The 18,187-nt window shown below is 39.9% G+C and overlaps 1 protein-coding gene across 4 annotated transcripts in view; it reads left to right on the top strand.

Moving 5' to 3' along the window:
- The window catches only part of Lmbr1 (limb development membrane protein 1), a 175,947-nt gene that overhangs the window by 1,020 nt on the left and 156,740 nt on the right, over positions 1–18,187 (top strand). For all 4 annotated transcript variants that reach the window (XR_005973313.1, XR_005973314.1, XM_041640646.1 and 1 more), the window contains one exon: positions 17,873–17,945. Coding sequence is in view for 1 of the 4 variants with exons in the window: in XM_041640646.1 (XP_041496580.1) it covers positions 17,873–17,945 (73 nt within the window). In the remaining 3 variants the exon portion in view is untranslated. Of the gene's footprint in view, positions 1–17,872; positions 17,946–18,187 lie in introns of those variants that run through there.

Raw genomic sequence — 18,187 nt, 5'->3', positions numbered from 1 at the left:
GGAGGGAAGACAGGTCTCTCCTGGGAAGGGTGAGAGCAGAAGCCCACAGGGCACGGAAGCGGTTGCTCTGGAAAGGATGGGCCCGCTTCATCCTCTGCCTCTAGCAGGTCAGGATGCCAATTTGACTCCCTAAGTTCTCCTTTGATGAGCACCTTTCAGGGTACCCGACAGTGTATAAGCGGGTTTGTTCGTGTCTCCATATCTCTGGAACATATGCCCAAGTTACAAGTTTGCATCTGCCCCACGTTTAGCTCACTTTCCCTATTCAGTCACACCTTTGGTTTGAGGTGAGTAAATTCTGGTTCACAGTAGTCCAGCTTGTGCAGTTACTGACTTTGAAAATTGATTATATGGCAGTAAAAGGAGATGTATAAATCTGCGCTGATAGAATTAGGTATGCTACATTTGGTTTTATTTTTATTAATTCTTTGAGTAGTTTATAGAGTGTATTTTGATCATATTCACCCCTCGCCAACTTCTCCCAGGCCTAGGCCCATCTTCTCAACTTTGTGTCATTTTTAAAAACCCATTTGTGCTGCCCTTATAGTCTTAGGTGTGTGGACGTTCATTGGAGTGTGGTTGACTTATCAGGTACCACACCCTTAAAGAAAACTGACTCCCCCTCCCCCCTTAGCAGTTAGGGACCAGTCTTCATGCCCATCTCCCGTCTCCATACTGAGATTTTGTCTGCATTGAGCTTGCCCAGATTTTGTGTGTGTGTTTCACAACTGACCTCAGTTAATTGTACAACTATCCTGTTGTAACTGGAAAATACTGCTTTCTTATGGCCATCTACTGTGCCTGGCTCTTGTACTCTGTTTGTCCCCTCTTCCACAGTTGTTTTAAGCCTGAAGAAGAGGGAGAGTGATATGGAAGTCCTATGTAGGTCTGAGCGTTCATTTCTTGGTCTCATTCTCTGCACCTTGCCCTCTGTTAACATTATATACACAGAAAGCCTCTCTGATGCGGGTCGAAAGACTCACCAATCTGTGGATATAACAATAAGTCATCAGGAAGCAGTTTAATAAGATGTCTATTTAGCAGTGTTATAGTAGTAGGCTCTCTCTAGGGCCTATGACCCACCTAGCACAGGTTCTTGTCTCCAGGAGCGGTGCTAGGTATGGGTTTCCTTTCTTGGAGTGGGCCTTAAATCCAATCAGAAAGTGGTTGGTTACTCCCACAACATTTATGCCACTAGGAAGAAATATATAATTTTAAGTATGCTCTTGATACATTTCTTTATTCTTTTCTTCTTTTGTTGGGGAGGGGGTTAGAGACAGGTTTCCCAGTAACTTTGGAGCTTGTCCTGGAACTCATTCTGAAGACCAGACTGGCCTCAAACTCACAGAGACCTGCCTGCCCCTGTCTCCCGAGTGCTGGGATTAAAGGCATGCACCACAACCACTCGACTATTTTTTTTCCGTTTTTTGGATACTTTTTTTTACTAAACATACCCGACTAATCATGGTTTCAGATGCAGAAACAGTTTTATTACCGTGCCAGAGGCCCAGCTTTCCCCCACAGCTGTAACTTTTGTTTCCTCCAAGAGTAGCTGCTGCTCTGGCTTCTAAGGCCATAGGTTAATTTTCACCTTATTTTTTTAAAAATTCATATTATATATATGTGTATATATATATATATATAATTGTTTTGTCCTCATTTATGTCTGTATATCATGTATGCATCTGCTGCCCATGGAGGCCAGAAGAGGGCATCAGATCCTCTGGAACTGGAGTTACAAGGCATTGTGAGTTGTCCTATTGCTACTGGGCACCAAACATGGGTCCTCTACCACTGAACTACATTGCTAGCCCAGAGAAGTGGCAGGTTTGCTCATTCATCTGGATGTGGTGTATCTGGTGGTGGATATCTGTTAGCTCCTGAAAGTTCTGTCAGCGTGGATTCGATCTGGCAGAGTCATAAACCTGAGACATGGCTGGTACCGCAGCACAAGCATGCCCCTCAAGTTCTTAGGGCTGTCTTTGGAATCCCAGTGAGCATAGGTGGATATGTTGCAATGTGTGTGTGGTAATAGGCTGAAGTGCTTGTTTTGTGAAATTTGTAAGTATTACTCCTTGTTTTTTGCATGTGGGTGGATGTCTAGTTGGTTCAACAACATATATTATTTTCCTTATCGTATTATCTTTGTGCATTGTGAATGATCAGTTAACTGTATTATATGGTTATATTTCTAGTGTTCCAATTTTGTTCCATTGACCAATATGTAATTAATACTATACAATTTTGATTATTTAAGTTTTATTCTTTCTTACTTTACAAAAGTAATTTTTGTTCAAATTTTGCTGATTATTTTGGGTTTTGTCTCTTCACATAAACTTTAGAATCAATTTGTTTCTGTCTACAAAGTAACTTACTTGGATTTTGATTGGAATTGCTTTCAGCTTGTAGATCAAATATGAAGAATTAACATCTTCTTGTTCATGAACATGGGCTATCCTATCTCCCATTAATTAAAGTTGTTATTTTTAGATGTCTTTCATCAGAGTTTTATAATTTTTCTTATGACTATTTTGAATATATTTTGTTAGATATTTGGTTAAAATTCATACACACACACACATATTGGCATGCTAGTGTAAATGGTGTGTGATGGCTTTGACTTTAAATTTCACTTGTCCCTGGGCTGCTGGTAGCACACACCTTTTTATTTATTTATTTATTTTTCAAGACAGAGTTTCTTTGTCTATCCTTGACTGTTCATCTGTCCTAGAACTAACTCTGTAGACCAGGCTGGCCTCGAACTCAAAGAGAGTGAGTCTGCCTCTGCCATCCTAGTGGTGGTATTAAAGGCATGCGCCACTACTGCCTTTTTTTTTTTTTTTTTTTGTGGGGGATGCTGGCACACATATTTAATCCTAGCATTTCCACAGGTAGAGGCAGGCAGATCTGTGTTGTTTCAAGGCTATCTGCTGAGTTCTAGTCCAGTCAGGGCTTTATAGTGAGACCCTATCTCAAAACAAAAACAAACAACAACAAAACCCCAAAACTAAAATTGAGATCAAACCAAAACAAAAATTTCACTTTTCTATTCTGACATATAGGAAAGTGATTGACTTCAGTATATTAACCTTGCATCCTCCACTCTTGCTAGAAATATTTATTAAGATCTAGGTTTTTGTGTGTATTCATTGAGATTTTTCTGTATAACTAATAGAGATAGATACCTGTGTGCAAAGGCGATTTTACTTATTAAAGTCCTTTTTCTTCTTGCACTAACTAGGATTCCCAGTACTGTGTTGTTGATATGAGAAAAGGTGCTCTTGTCTTGCTGTAGATCTTAGGCAAGCGTTGCATTTCTCATTAGTAAGTATGTTAGTTATTGATACTTTGTAGATTGGTATTCTTTAGCTGTTGAGGAAGGATTTTAATTTTAGGTTCTTTAGTTTTTTAAAGTTTTATTTATTTTTATATAATTGGGGTTTTGCCTGAATATATGTGTGAGGATGCCAGATCTCTTGGTACCGGAGTTACAGACAGTTGTGAACTGCCAAGTGGGTGCTGGAAATTAAACCTGGGTCTTTTGGAAAAGCAACTGGTTCTCTTAACTGCTGAGCCATATCTCTAGCCCCAATCTTAGGATCTTTTAAATTTAAAATTAATATTTTTTCTTGTTTATTTGGTTTAGGTTTACTTTTTCTTTCATGATGAATTAATGTCACCCAGCTAAGTAGTGTTTTATTTATCTTTTTTTGTAAAGTTAATACATTTTTATTTAAGGGATTTCATATGTGATTTCCTCACTGTCCATCAAGGTCACTGAAATTCAAGATTTTTGAAGGTAGTCCTTTTTCAAAGAGCCAATGCTTAATTCAGTTGTGCTATCAGACCATAATTCTTTATTTCTCTATGCATTAAAGACAGACATATTCATGAAAACTTCAGAGTTCTCCATTGAAGAGTCTTTAAATCAATTTCTTCAATTTACTTTAGGAACCATGTTAGTGTAGGTTTGCCTCTCACTTGCTGACACTCCATGCCTCTAAAGAATGAGTTCAGACCATATTCATTCCTGTCACATTCAGAATACTATGGGTCTATGTGCAGGATATGCCAGAGTTACATTGAAGCAAACTCTATTCATAGGTGTCTTCAACTCTGACCTCATTCATTTTCAAGACAAGCCTTTGATATTCACATGTTCATCTCCTTTCCAGGGCTTTCTGTCCTCCGCCCAGTATTTTTGGCCTTAGAAGCTTTTTTAAAGACTGCAGCTTCTTTCTTACTCTTCTCTTGTTATATATTGACTTTTCTCGTCTTTGGGAATTTCAAACTTATCCATAAATTGTTCTCTACCAATTTGATATCACATTCTTTATATTCAGGGATATATTCCCTCCTCGTAGTCTGTTATGAATCTTCAATAGGAGAAATGGGCCCATTATCATCCAAATACTCATATCTCTGTCAAGATCTTCCTCTTCTACAACTTCATCAGCATGCATTTGCTTTACAAATTTCTTAAGGTGGTGTCCATACTTCAGTTTTTCAGTGTGGTGGAAAAAATTCTCTTGCAGGCAGGGTGGTGGCGGTGCACAACTTTAATCCCAGCACTCCAGAGGCAGAGTCAGGTGGATCTTTGTGAACTCCGGGCCAGCCTGCTCTATAGCGCTAACTCCAGGACAGCCAAGGCTACACAAAGAAACCCTGTCTCAAAAAACCAACCAACCAACCAACCAACCCAACCAACCAACCAAACAAACAAACAACCAACCAACCAAACAAAAAACAACAACAAACATTCTCTTGTAATAGCCCCTGCACACACCAGAGCTATGTGCACCACTCATCTCCTCCTCTACCATGCCAAAAAGCTGTTCTATTTATCTCTATATATTCAATTAAAAAAGTATTTTGGAACTATACTTTTTTGGTACATGATGATTCATGACAGTTATGTCTTCCTTGTGGGTTATATCATTTATTTTATTTTTGGGGATATATATATATATATATATATATATATATATATATATATTTATAAGTGTTCTGCATGTATACCTGCATGCCAGAAGAGGGTACCAGATTCTGTTATAGATGGTTATGAGCCACCATGTGGTTGTTGGGAATTGAACTCAGGACCTCTAGAAGAGCAGTCTTTGCTCTTAACTGTTGAGTCATCTCTCCAGTTCCAATCACAACTATTTAATGCATATTAATTATACCAATTGGATTTTACTGTGAGCTTTCTATGTACTCATATATCCTGACTTGATTGTGCCTACTTCTTCCCTTTTCTTTCACTGTCCTCCTCTCTTATACACTCCTTGGTCCTTTTATCCTTCTCTAATATTCCCTCTTCTACTTTTAGGTCTTTAGTAAAATTAGTTTTCTTCTTTGGTAAAACTTGTAATATTTCTCTTTCTTATCTGTCTTCACTTAAAATGAATTCTTCATTTCCTTCTATTTTCTTGTAAATCACGCAGTTTTATTCTTTTTCCAAGCTGAGTAATTCTCCACTGTTTATAATGCCATATTTCCTTGGTTCAGTCATCTGTCAGTAGGCATCAAGGCTATTGTGAATGGTATCATAGTAAACACAGAAATGCAGATTTCACTTTCTTGGCATATATATTCAGGACTGGCATAACTGAGTCAGATACAGTTTTTTTTTTTTTTAGTTTTTTTTTTTGAATCTCCATTTCCGTAGTGGCTGTACTGATTCACATGCCTTCCAGTGTATATAAAGGTTTCTTTTTGTTCACATCTTCATCAGCATTTTGGATAATAGTCATTTTAACTGACATAAAATGGAGCCTCAGTGGAGTCTTGATTTGCATTTTCCTGATAGCTAAGGATGTTGAACATTTAAAAATAAAGGCTAGTTCCAGGACAGGAACCAAAAGCTATGGAGAAACCCTGTCTCGAAAATCATATATATAGGCCATTCATGTTTCTCCTCTTTTTTTTTTAAATGATAAGTATCTGTTTAGATCATGTGTCACTTTTTGATTGAATTATTTGTTTTTTTGTTATAAGAGTTAATAATGGGTCAATCAGTTTATAACTAATATAGACCTCTAGCACATTTCTTTGGGGCTGAATGGCTAAAGGCCAGGTGGGACAGAAAACCTTGGTCAACAGAATGGCACCCAACATGTGGACAACTGCATTCACATAAAGCCTGAGAGAGCTTGGGAAGTAATTCTAGACACAAAATAATAGAGTTAAGCACAGCTTATTGATAACAGCAGTTTTTTTGGGTGGGCTCTGCTTGCTAGAGGTAAGTGCTCTCATTTTAGAGAGGTTTCCTGACTCAGATTTAGCTGCAAAAACTTTGCAGTCCTTTTAAGAGGTTCTGCCACAAAACTCTTAAATGGTGTTTATGAATAGCCTATAGCCTACAGCATGCTTCTTGGTGGTGGCCCGGACCTTGAAATGCTAAAGAGTTGTGACAATAAACATGGCTGTGGCCGGTACTGCCACCATGAGGCTGGAATCTCAGAAAGCTAAGGAATGGGCTGTATCCAGCTGTCAAAGCCACAGCTTTAATCCTAGCCATATCGCTTAGCAAATTAAATACTCATGTGATCAGGAAAAGAGAGATATACAGTAAAGATAGACTCAGATGAAAAAAACCTCTAAATGGTTTACAGTGTGTTTAAAAATAAATGTAGGCTTGGGATTAAAAAGGATAAAGTCCTTAACATAAAGAAAGAGTAGTTGGGTGTGGTGGCACACACCTTTAATCCCGACACTTGGGAGGCAGAGGTGGGGGGGGATCTCTGTGAGTTCAAGGATAGCCTGGTCTACGAGGGAGTTCAAGGACAGCCAAAGATACACAGAGAAACCCTGTCTCAAAAAGCCAAAAATTAAAAATAAAAATAAAAGAAATAGAGGTTAAAATCAAGCCATGTAAAGATGAAAAATACACAGACAGTCTAGATTCTGTATGTTACTATGTTCTCTTTCAATTGTTTGAATGGTAAGGAAGGAGCAACAGCTGCTAAAAGATATTTGTTTATAAATGCTGCTGAATTAATCCAAGATAGGTATTTTGAAAATACCTTAACTTCAAATTGAAATCAAAAGTATGTTACTTTGGAGAAGAGGTTTTGCTTTTGTTTCCACAGAAAATGAGAGGCTATGGATTTATTCTGGGCTAAGAAAAATAAGGTTTGATCAAGGAAGAACCCCTGAGAAATCTCTAATAGGAGCAGATGGCTCAGATGTCTGAGTTCTACATCCAGAACAGCCTCAAGACTGCTGCCTGAGATGATCAAGCCTCACAGGATACTCCAGTCATGACTTAATCATAATTCTAAATTTTCTTTAGGTCCCCATAGGATTATTAGTGCCCCAGTTCAGCAGGAAGTAGCCTGAAAAACCACAACCACATTCTTCTTGTCTGGTCACCCTGCCTATACTTCCTGTCTGGCTACTGGCCAATCAGTATTTTATTAAATCAATATGATTGACAAATCTTTACAGTGTACAAGAGCATTATTCCACAGCAAAACTGTTTCTTCTATAAATAGCCTTATAGAAGTCATGGTTCTTCGCAGCAGCAGCAGTGAAGTAAGACAGAGGTGGTACCAGGATGTGGGCTACTGCTGTGACAGAGCTGACTATGCTGCTTTGGGGAGAAATATACAAGACCTTGGGACTTTGGACTAGGAAAGTATTTGAATGCTCTAGGTAGTGTTTAATAAACTAGCATAGTAGGAGCTTAAAAAACATTATTTCTGAGATCTATGTGAACAATTGAATCTCAACTCAAGAGGTTTCAATAGTGGAATAATATTAGTAACTGGGCTAGAGATCACTCTTGTGATACACTGGCAAAGAATGCCACTGCTTTTTGCCCTTGTCTTAAAAATCTCCAGGCTGAATTGAAAAGTTTTGAACTAATTTCAGTAGCAGAGATTTCAAGACAGCCTAATATTGACAAGGTTATTAGTGATGCAGGCCTGCAATGAAAAAGAACAAGGAGTGCAACAAGAAATATAAAACACGGGTTGGAGAGATGGCTCAGTGGTTAAGAGCACTGACTGCTCTTTCAGAGGACTTGGGTTCAATTCCCAGCACCCCCATGGCTGCTCACAACTGTCTGTAACTTCAGGATCCAACACAGATATACATACAAGCAAAACACCAATGAAATAAAAGAAACAAGGCATGCATTTCTAAAACAAAACAAAACAAAACAAAAGCTCAAAAATATAAAACACACAGTTTTAGGAGAAAAAGAGCATCAGAAATTGAATGTTGGAGCCAAGGTTTGTTCTGAGAAAGATGGAGAAATGGACTAAAGAGTATGATATCCTTATGTGAGACCCTACCCAGCCAATCTGCAACTTGTGAAAGGAAAAGGCCTGTGGAATTATCTGTTCCTAGAAAAGAAGCAACAAAGGAAAGTTTATGCAAACATAATGCTCTACCCTAAGTATGTAGCTGAACTTGGCAGCATTGACCATGTGGTTCTGAAAGATACAGGAGTAAAGGGTTGTGGGGTCTTCCTTAAAAGTTAAGAAAATCTGCTAAGGCCAGTCTGGCAGTAAAGTCCTTGCATGGAGATCTGGAGAGGCCATTGTACAAAACTTTGAAAGTGAAATCTGGATTGTGTTTGAGATCCTAATATATTGGAGATGTTAGGGCCATGGAATACTTCCAAGAAGAGCTGCATGTAGGGCAAGGAACCAGCTTGAGGGAGGGGAGGGGCTGTGTTACACTCAGCAAAATTGGAAGGGTGGAGTCATGTAAGTCCTTTGACTTTGGATATAGAGCTACAGGATTTGGAGTTTCCCTGCTGGGTTTTGGTCTTGCTTTGGTTCAGTATTTTCTTACTATACCCCCTTTCCTTCCTTTTGGAACAGTAATGTTACATTGTATGTTGGAAGTATGAAATATGTGATCTGCTTTTTTATTTATAGTTTAAGACATTGCCTTGAATCTCAGAAGAGACTTTGGGCTTTTAAACTGTGTTTGAGACAGAAAGATATGGTGTCTTTTGAAGTTGAACTAAATGCATTTTACATTAAGATATAGCTAGGGGAGCCTATAGGGACCAGGGAGTAGAATGTGGTAGTTTGAATAAGAATGGCTCCATAGGCTCATATATTTGAATAGTTAGATCCCAGTTGATGGAACTGTTTGGAAAGGATTAGGTGTGTCCTTGATGGAGGAGGTGTGTCACGAGGGGTTTCAAAAGCGCATTCTGGTCTCAGCTGTATATTTCTGTAATATGTGAATGGAGAGTTGAGACAAATGGATCCTGGAGTTTACGAGCAGTCATATGATCTTTTAATATACTGTTGAATTCCATTTATACATATTTTATTGAGGATTTTTGCATATGTATCCATGTATATTGGTTTACAGTTTTTGTATCTTATAAGGTTTTGGTAGCAAGGTAATACTGCCTCTGTAGGATGAGTTTGGAAGTATCTCTTCCCTTTCTATTTTGTGAAATAATTTAAGGATCTATTTTTTCTTACTCATACCTTTTACCTTAACTCCAGTTTTATCTGGGAATAAAAACAGAAACTAAATCCCAGCATTCTGGAGGCAGAGGCAGGTAGATCTCTGAGTTTGAGGCCGGCCTGGTCTACAGAGTGAGTTCCAGGACAGCCAGGGTTACAGTAGGGAAACAGCTGTATATTTATTCATCTCTCCATTTATCTGCCCATCCATTTATACATGTATGGTAGATTAAAACCTGGAGCTCACTGCTTGGATTAGAATGCCTGGCAGTAAACCCCCAGATCCACTTGTCTTGACATCCTGTGCTCTGGTGTTACAGATGTATGCTGCTGAGCCTTGTTTTTATGTGGTGCTAGGGATCTGAACTTATGTTCTCATGTTTGTGTAGCGAGTGTTTTACTCACTGAGCCATCTTTCTGATATTTTTTAAAAAATAACTATTTGAGTCTTTGTGTCTTTCATTCATCTGGATTTTTAAGTTTTCCTTGTCTTTGGGGAATTTCAAAGAAGTACAATTTGAATTTGCTTTAATTGGTGGTTAGTCTGTAGACTTTCTGAATACTTATGTCTTTATATTTGAATTAATGATATTAAAATAAATCTAGTGCAGACAGTGAGCCTCTCAGTAACAGCTCTTAGCTCTTAGGCTGGGTAGAGATGTTCCTGGTCCTGCTTGGCATCTTTCAATTTTAGATCTTAAATAGTAAGATAAATTGTAAAAATTTATTATAATGCAAGGCTTGTATCTAAGTTCAATGCTATTCTTGAAATTTAAAATTATTAGCTTTTGACAATACATATTAAATAAACTTAGATCACTGGGGACTAGGTCCCTCAATTCAAATCAGGTCTAAAGGCATGCAGCTCCCAAGGCCTTGAATCACCTTCTGCACAGGCTACATGGCCTGTCATCTCCTGTGAGCTGGAATAAAAGCTACTGGCTGTAAATATAAACATATTCCATTTATGTTTTTAGAATTTGTAGCCTTACCTGTACTCTTGAATATATTGCTTTCCCTTGGTTTCTTTCTCTGGATTCTGGCTCCGAGGGCCCTTTGTTCACTAACTTTCATTACTTATTATTATTATTATTATTATTATTATTATTAACCTTCTGTATGAACTCCCTGGAATTTCTGCAATTCTTTTCACTTTTAAATATCATTAAAAAAATTCTAAACATCTTTGGTGAAAACCTCTATTCTTATTTTGTGGGGAGTGTTGAAGATCTATTTTTTTTTTTTTTTGGTTTTTCGAGACAGGGTTTCTCTGTGGTTTTGGAGCCTGTCCTGGAACTAGCTCTTGTAGACCAGGCTGGTCTCGAACTCACAGAGATCCGCCTGCCTCTGCCTCCCAAGTGCTGGGATTAAAGGCGTGCGCCACCACCGCCCGGCTTGAAGATCTATTTTAGTTTAAAATTTTTTTGAGAATTTTATATGGATATTCAATGTATTTTGATTCTATTCATCATCCGCCTAACTTCTCCCAGATCTACCCCTGACTTTGTTTCTTCTCACCCCTTCCTTCTCCCTTCTTTTCTCCTTCTCTTCTCTTCTCTTCTCTTCTCTTCTCTTCTCTTCTCTTCTCTCCCATCAAGCACATTTTGGGCTGCCCATATACTTCTGAGTATGGGGCCATTCACTGGAGAATGGTTAACCTTCTAGTGACGTAACCTTCAAGAATATCGTCTCTCCCCAGAAGCCTTTAACTCTCTGTAGCTCCTCAGCTAAGGGTAGAGGCTTGTGAACCCTTCCCACTCCATGCTGGGATCAAGTTCTTACACAGATCTTGTTCAGACAACCAAAGCTGCTGTGAATTCCTGAGTGCAGAGAGCCTGTCATGTCCAGAAGACAGCTTTTCTCTGGTCCTCCCCAACTCCTTGACTCTTGTAGTATTTCGGTTTCTTCTTCCACCAAACATCTATTTTTCTACTGTCCTTGATTTTTTCACTGCAGCCCTATGTCTGCTCTGGCCTCTGCTCTTCTGTTCCTCAGCCTGTCCTTGGCTTCACTGTCTTCCAGTCTTCTCGGGTCTCACTTTGTTTTGCATTTTCATAAGCCAGTACTTCTCTAGCTGTGTTCAAGGGCTTCCTGTGACTGGAGGTTAAACCTGGGGAAATGAGAGAATGTGAAGAACTTGTGGGTGCTTAGCCCAGGAGTCAGAGGAGCTAGCTGGTACACGCTGAGGAAAAGGGAAGCCATCAGATAAGAAAGGATAATACTGACAGAGGTTGCTGTATGGAGGTCAAGGAAGGTTAGGACCTGTAGTTTGGCTGTTGGGTCATCACTTCTACTGACACAGAGAAGGGGGCAGGTTGGAGGAGTGCAGGAAGAGAAGGGAAGAAGTGAGAATAGGGAGAAGGGAGAGAAACCAGAAGTCTGAAAGTATCTGGGCTATTAGGATCATCAGGTGGTTGATGTTTCTTGGGGGCTCTAGTTACATCGTCTCAGCATCAGAATCAAGCATCATGTTTTACATCATTGTCAGGCCTTGGGTGTCGGGATTCCAGCCTGGGTTTCCCTGGAACTTTAAAGGCCATTTAGTCTCACTTTGTTATTTGCTCTTGTTATACTTCTCTATTTTTATTTATTTGTCCTCTTCTTCCACTTTCCATATAGAATTTCAGTTTGATAAATTGTACCAAGGGAATGAAAGGAAACAAAGAGGTAATTTAGACAAATCTATTTAACCTAACAATGGAGCTGAAATATTTGTGCTCACCTTTCCCCTTTTCCTTCTTTAAAACTGAGGACAACATAATGGTCTGTTATTAGACAGTAAGTAAATTCTAGTGTGTTCAGTGATGCTGGGGCATGCTTAGGAAGCACCAGCTGCAGGGGCAGTGGCGGTACACACCTTGTCAAGATGTCATGTGAGGAAGAGTTGTGGGACAAAGGATGCGAGATTCAGACATCCTAGAGTTGGTTTAGAAGCCAAGACAATAGTGATCCCAAGGGTCTGACGTAGGATGGATTGGTATGCTCAGCTGAAGAGGACAGTAGGAGACGAGAGCAGAGATGAGTGTAGCTGCCCTCTTCCTCCTCTTTCCCTTCTCTCAGGCCTTCTCCTTTCTCTTTCTAGCTCTTCCCAGAATCTACGTCAGCCAGGCTTTTGTTACCACTACAACTCTTGTCAAAGTTGGAGTAACTTCCATGGTACCTAACCCAGTTGTCAGCTGCACCACCATCATTATTATGGTCTCCTCCTCTTCTCTTTTATCCCCTCTCCCATCATTTCCTGCCTCCTTATCCAGAAAGATTACTGTCAGTCCCTCAGCTTCACAGTTATTTCAGCATTATTCCATTTCCTTCTTCTGTTTTTTGACTGCTGAATTATTCATTCTATCTTCTGTAGCTTTTCTCATCTTTGAAAAAAGCCTTCTGTCTTTGAATTCCTCTTCACGATTCCTTTGTTCTGCTGCAGCACTAGGGAAGAACTCCAGTGCATTTCTTTCTGCTTGCACTTCTCTTTCCAGCTCTTCCTGGAATCCACGTTAGCTGGGCTTTTGTCTCCACTACTCCAGAAAAACAGTTCTTGTCAAGGTTGCGGTGACTTCCGTGGCACCAAATCCAGTTGTCAATCCCCTTTTCTCATCTTGCTTGGCCTGTCAGCAGTATTTGACACTGTTGCAAATTCCTTTTTCCTTCCTGTGGGTCAGGAGATGTGCAGGCCCTTGGTGCCCAACCCTTGCTAACTGCTTGTCTGGCAGCCTCTTCACCGATGCCGAACATCTGAGAGTTACACTTTGCTTTTAGACTTCTCTGCCTGCTTTTGCATCTTAGCCTTAGGACATTTTGTGTCCTCTGCTGATTATTTTTTATTTTTTAAGCTTGTAACCTAGCATTTCCTCTGAACAGTGTATGTATTTATATATACAGACCTACTCACTCAGCTTTCCACCTTCATAGTGTATACCTCAAACTCAGCAGAACCTGGTCCTCCTCGGGATCATTCCTTTTGTAATCTTCCCTGACTCGGACTTGGCAACTCAGCCTTTCCAGTGTCCTGTCAGGACCATAAGGGCAGACCAGTACAAATGCCTGAATATTTACGTTCCTCTGGGAAAAGGACCCTCTTGGGGGGGGGCAGAAATTCCATTATAGAATATTTATCTTGTTTATTAAATAACTTATTTATCAAACATATGACATCACTTATTTAAATTCTCTAGAAGCTTGGTATTTGCCAAGTGGCAAAGATGTAAGTACTTAGGTGTAAATCTCTAAGTCAGCTTTTGTTAATCTGAATAGACCTTTATAGCCTTAATTTTTTTTTTATCATGATATAGGGTATATTCTAAACCAGAGTTGAATCACATTTAACTTTACATTTCTATCATCATTCATACAGTTTATACCAACTCAAAATATTTGAGACTTGTTGCATTTCTTAGTCTAAAAGGAGATAAAATGAACAGAGAGTTCATTATGACTAATAAGTATACTGTTTAACCTTAGTAAAAGATGGCTGCCAGCCATGCAGCTGCTTACATCATTATATGTCACCAGCTAAGATGGAGGAGAGCCACGTGGTTACTGTTTAAAACATGTTTTTTTTTTAACCAATAGTTACATGCACATATACACAGAACTGAATCCAAGTTACATACACATACATGCAAAATTAAACCCAGTTTACATTTACACATAAAGGGTTAAATAAAGTCACATGCATTCACACACAAATACACACACACATACACAATACTAAACAAGAGTTGGGTAAATAAAAAGAAAGGAAGAACCAATTGGTGTGTACTGAGTGTTAGGAAACTCCATCTAACCTGCACGTTGCCACAAACAGACAGGGCATATAGAAAGGGAGAGCAGACAGACACAAGCAGGTTTTGGAGCAAAGAAAAAGGAAGAAAGTGGAGAATTTTTTTTCTCTGTTTCATGACTGCCTGGTCCAAAGAATACTGAGGCCAGATTTGATTTGAAAGGAGTAGTCAGTGGATCTTAAAAGCGAGGATGTTTATGACACAGTTCCCAAGGATGAGACAGATCCAGGGATTCAGGGAGAATCAGATTGAGTAGACACAAGCTGTTCAATATGTCATTATACAAGCACAGGGCCAAGGGCTCTGAACCCAAGAGAGACACAGTTGCCTGGTACCAGGACTTCGAGAAAAGGCAGAAGGCAAGGAGTGCACTGTGATCAAGAAATGAAGCTTCATATCCAGGGGAATGGTCAGAGGCAGGGAGCCCCTCCAAAGATCCAGTTGTTGGTATTGAATAGAAAGGCAAAGCTGTGGGTGAACAAGAAAGCAGATTTGTTACAAGTGGAAGAGAGTGGATCTGCTGCAGGTGGAGCAGGCCGGTAGGCTCCTAGCGTGAAGTGGCTACCTCTGGCGGGCCCTGCCCGGTATGCCACTAAGCAAACTCACCACATGCAACAGAGTTAGTGCAAGAGGTTTATCGGGAGGGGGAGAGTGAAAGCATGAAAGGCTGCGTTGAAGTGGGGACTTGAGAGAGGCAGACAGACAAGAGGAAGAGAAGCATGAGAGAAAAAAGGGGGCAAGGGAGGAAATTAGAGACAAAGAAAGGAGTAAAAGGCAAGAGATGAGGCAAAGAGAATGAACTCTGCCTCGCGGACACTTCTAAAGGGTGCACATGTCACATAGCTGATGGCTGAAAGGTACCTAGTGACATGTAACTACTTTGGCAGCAGAGGCAGGCTGTTGCTGTGGAAAATAATATTGGAATTCGTAAATGAAAGAAGCAGAGTTATACATATAAAACCCCAGTTTTTTCTCTATTTGAGAGAGTTCACTTAATGAAAAGGGGCAAATGTAGTTTAATAGGATTTATAATTAGCAGCAACTGAGTAGGGGAACAGGAAGAGAGAACAGAGAGAGGGTTTGAAAATGGGGAACTCCCTCCCAGCTATCAGATCACTGGCAGAATGTTGTAAAGGTCCTATAAAATACTGGGATATAGGGTGCTGGGAAGCAGCCATTTGGATTAATATTTAAGGGGTATTTGGGCTAGATATGACAAAAGTCTGAGGTTTTCTAAAGGCATTCCACGGAGATATAGTGGAAGACATAGTTCCCATGAGTGAAGTAGAGAAGTAAGATCCAAGGGTCTACAATTCCTACCTTCCCAGGAATCCAGAGAGGATTGGATTTGAGGAGGCACAGGGGCCATGTCTGCTGAGTTCCAAGAGATGTGATTGCCTGATATCAGGGCTTGTTGAAGAGGTGAGAAATCATGGTCAAGAGATGAATACTCACTTGTGGGGAATGGCCAGAGAAGGGGGCTTACATGCCAGTGTTCAGTGGAGGGACCCTGCCATCCCTTAGGTGGAGAAGTGAGGCTGTCATACGTGGACTGGGCTCCAGGGTCCTGGCAAGCCTCAGACTGCTGCTGGGCAAGAGGAAGTGCCCGGAGAGCCTGCCAGGGTCACAGCACTAATGTTATAATTTATTTAAAAATTGTGGGAAGGAGTCATGCCGTGCAGCAGGGCTCACATGGGAGGTTTATTGGAAGAGGATAGAGAAGGGGGCAGAGAAGTGGACAGAGAGGGAAGCAGACACTGGTCCCTGAGGGCAAGAGTGGTGGAAGAGAAAGAGACGGAGGTGGGCAAGGCCTGCATTTTATAAGGGAACATAGCAAGTGTGCACAGGTGGTATTCTTGGTAGCTGCAGCTGAGGATGTAGTATCCTGTCAGTACTCTAAGGGCAGACCAATACGGATGCCTGGATTCTCACTAACACTGAGAATACTGACACTCATTTTCATTGCTGTTTTCTAAGTGGTGTCATTACAGAGGTGACAACCACCCAGGTCCAAAGTCTTTGTTATCATATCCCATCAACTTATCCTGAGAGGTCCATGCTCAGGGTACCCCCTCGATTTCAACACTCTGGAAGTCTTCATATTTTCCCACATGCTCCATAAGCTTGACTGAGGCTTTATTTTTAGCATTTGGTCTTGATGGATATCCTGTTTCTTGACCTTCCCTGTTTACCCTTTTGTCACCCCAGCTCTGATAAAAGGAATGCAATGTAAGCATAATGGTTCTAATAAAAATGGGCAAAGTACATTTCTTAAAAGAAGACATACAAATGGACAACAGGTATAAGAAAATGTACTTAGCATCCTTTGACATAGAGAATGGAAAGAAAGACTCACCTCATACCTGTTGGAATGGCTGTTTCCAAAGAGCAAGAGGGAAGTGCTGTTGAGGATTTGGAAATGGAAAAAAAAGGAAGCCTTGGGTATCACTGGCACCAGAACAACATGGTGTGCTCTCCAGAATGCAAAGCAAAATTTCCAGGTCTTCCATTATGGATTCACATTAAAAAGAAATGAATTGATTTATGAGAGACACTGCTCAGGGTTCTTCACCATGTCAGGTTACAGAGATGACTGATGGTGTGTGTCAGTAGGTGAATGGGTAAAGAAAATGTGGTAATCCTTACATGTACCATTTAGCCTGAAGGAAACTGTGCCATTTGTGACAGCAAGGGATTATCTGGGGATATTCTGCCAAGTGAAGTCTGTGTATCTAGAAAAACAGGTACCAAATAATTTCATTTGTACATGGGATCTAAACAATTTGAGCTCATAGACATAGAGAGTAGAATAATAGTTCAGGGACCAGAAAGGGAACTGCCATGTTGAGGTGTGGCCAGTGGATGCCAAAGTTCATAAGAGTGAGCTTATTAGGTTTGCTGTGTGACGTAGTGATGTGGTGAAGAACAGTGCACTGTATGTTAAAAACCCTGAGAGTACATTGTAAGTTCTAATCAGTGTAGATGGTAAGCCTATAAGCCTCTCCCTTTATTAGCACAGTGGGGGAGGGCACTGCTGTGCATGGGTAGCAGAACCTCAGGTCATATTAACTACCATACAGTTTTTATTAGACAAAGTGAATGGAATTTATCTTTAAGAATTAAACCACAGCTGAATAAAGAATTTTAATTTTGATACGTGGTGTATTTATTGATCAGTTATTTTTATCCACGTCGAGCTATAATGCTTCTTTTATGTTAAAGCTTCATGTGATTGTCAGGTTGTGTTACCAACACATCCTTTACATATTATTGAAGCTCTTAGCATGCCTTGCTCTTCAGGAGGCCGATGTGTGTTCATTGATTTCAGTTTCCAGAATTGTTGATGATGGTTTGGCTTTTTACATTTCCACATGACTTTGAAAAACATTTGATCAAGTTATGAAAAGAGAAACTTCCCAGTGGGCTTTCTCAAAAAATAGTATTAAACTAGAATACTGCAGATCTTCAGAATTTACCAGTTCACATACATTAATATTTTTAATTAAAACATTACATTTGTGAAATGTCCAAAAGTTTCACTTTTCAGTAATTTGATCCTTCATTTTCTTTAGATACCAAAGATTAAACCTTTCTTTAAAAAATAAAAATGACAGGCAAAAAATGTAAATGACCTGTTAAATTTCATTTCAGATATGTTTTCTTCTTTTTGCCATCCTCTACATCGTTTCCTACTTCATCATTACAAGATACAAGAGAAAATCAGGCAAGTAGAAACGTTTTTGTTACAGCTTTCATCAGAGCTGGATATGTGGAGTGGTAAGCGGGCTCCACCCACACACTGCAGTTTAGCCATGCTGAATATGCTGGTGACTGAAGTAAACAGTTGCCTGGTACTAAGAACACTAAAAATAACCCCTAGGGAACCTGACTATGTTCAGAGTCACCTTACTAGACCAGAGTCCTTGCTTATCACAATTCTCATGTCCAGCTAAGAATAGTGTTGGC

This window comes from Microtus oregoni, unplaced genomic scaffold, assembly GCF_018167655.1.
Source record: "Microtus oregoni isolate MIOR12 unplaced genomic scaffold, Mior012 000064F_ref0000363, whole genome shotgun sequence".
In the NCBI taxonomy this organism is placed as follows: domain Eukaryota; kingdom Metazoa; phylum Chordata; class Mammalia; order Rodentia; family Cricetidae; genus Microtus; species Microtus oregoni.
This window is presented reverse-complemented; position numbering and strand designations above follow the sequence as displayed.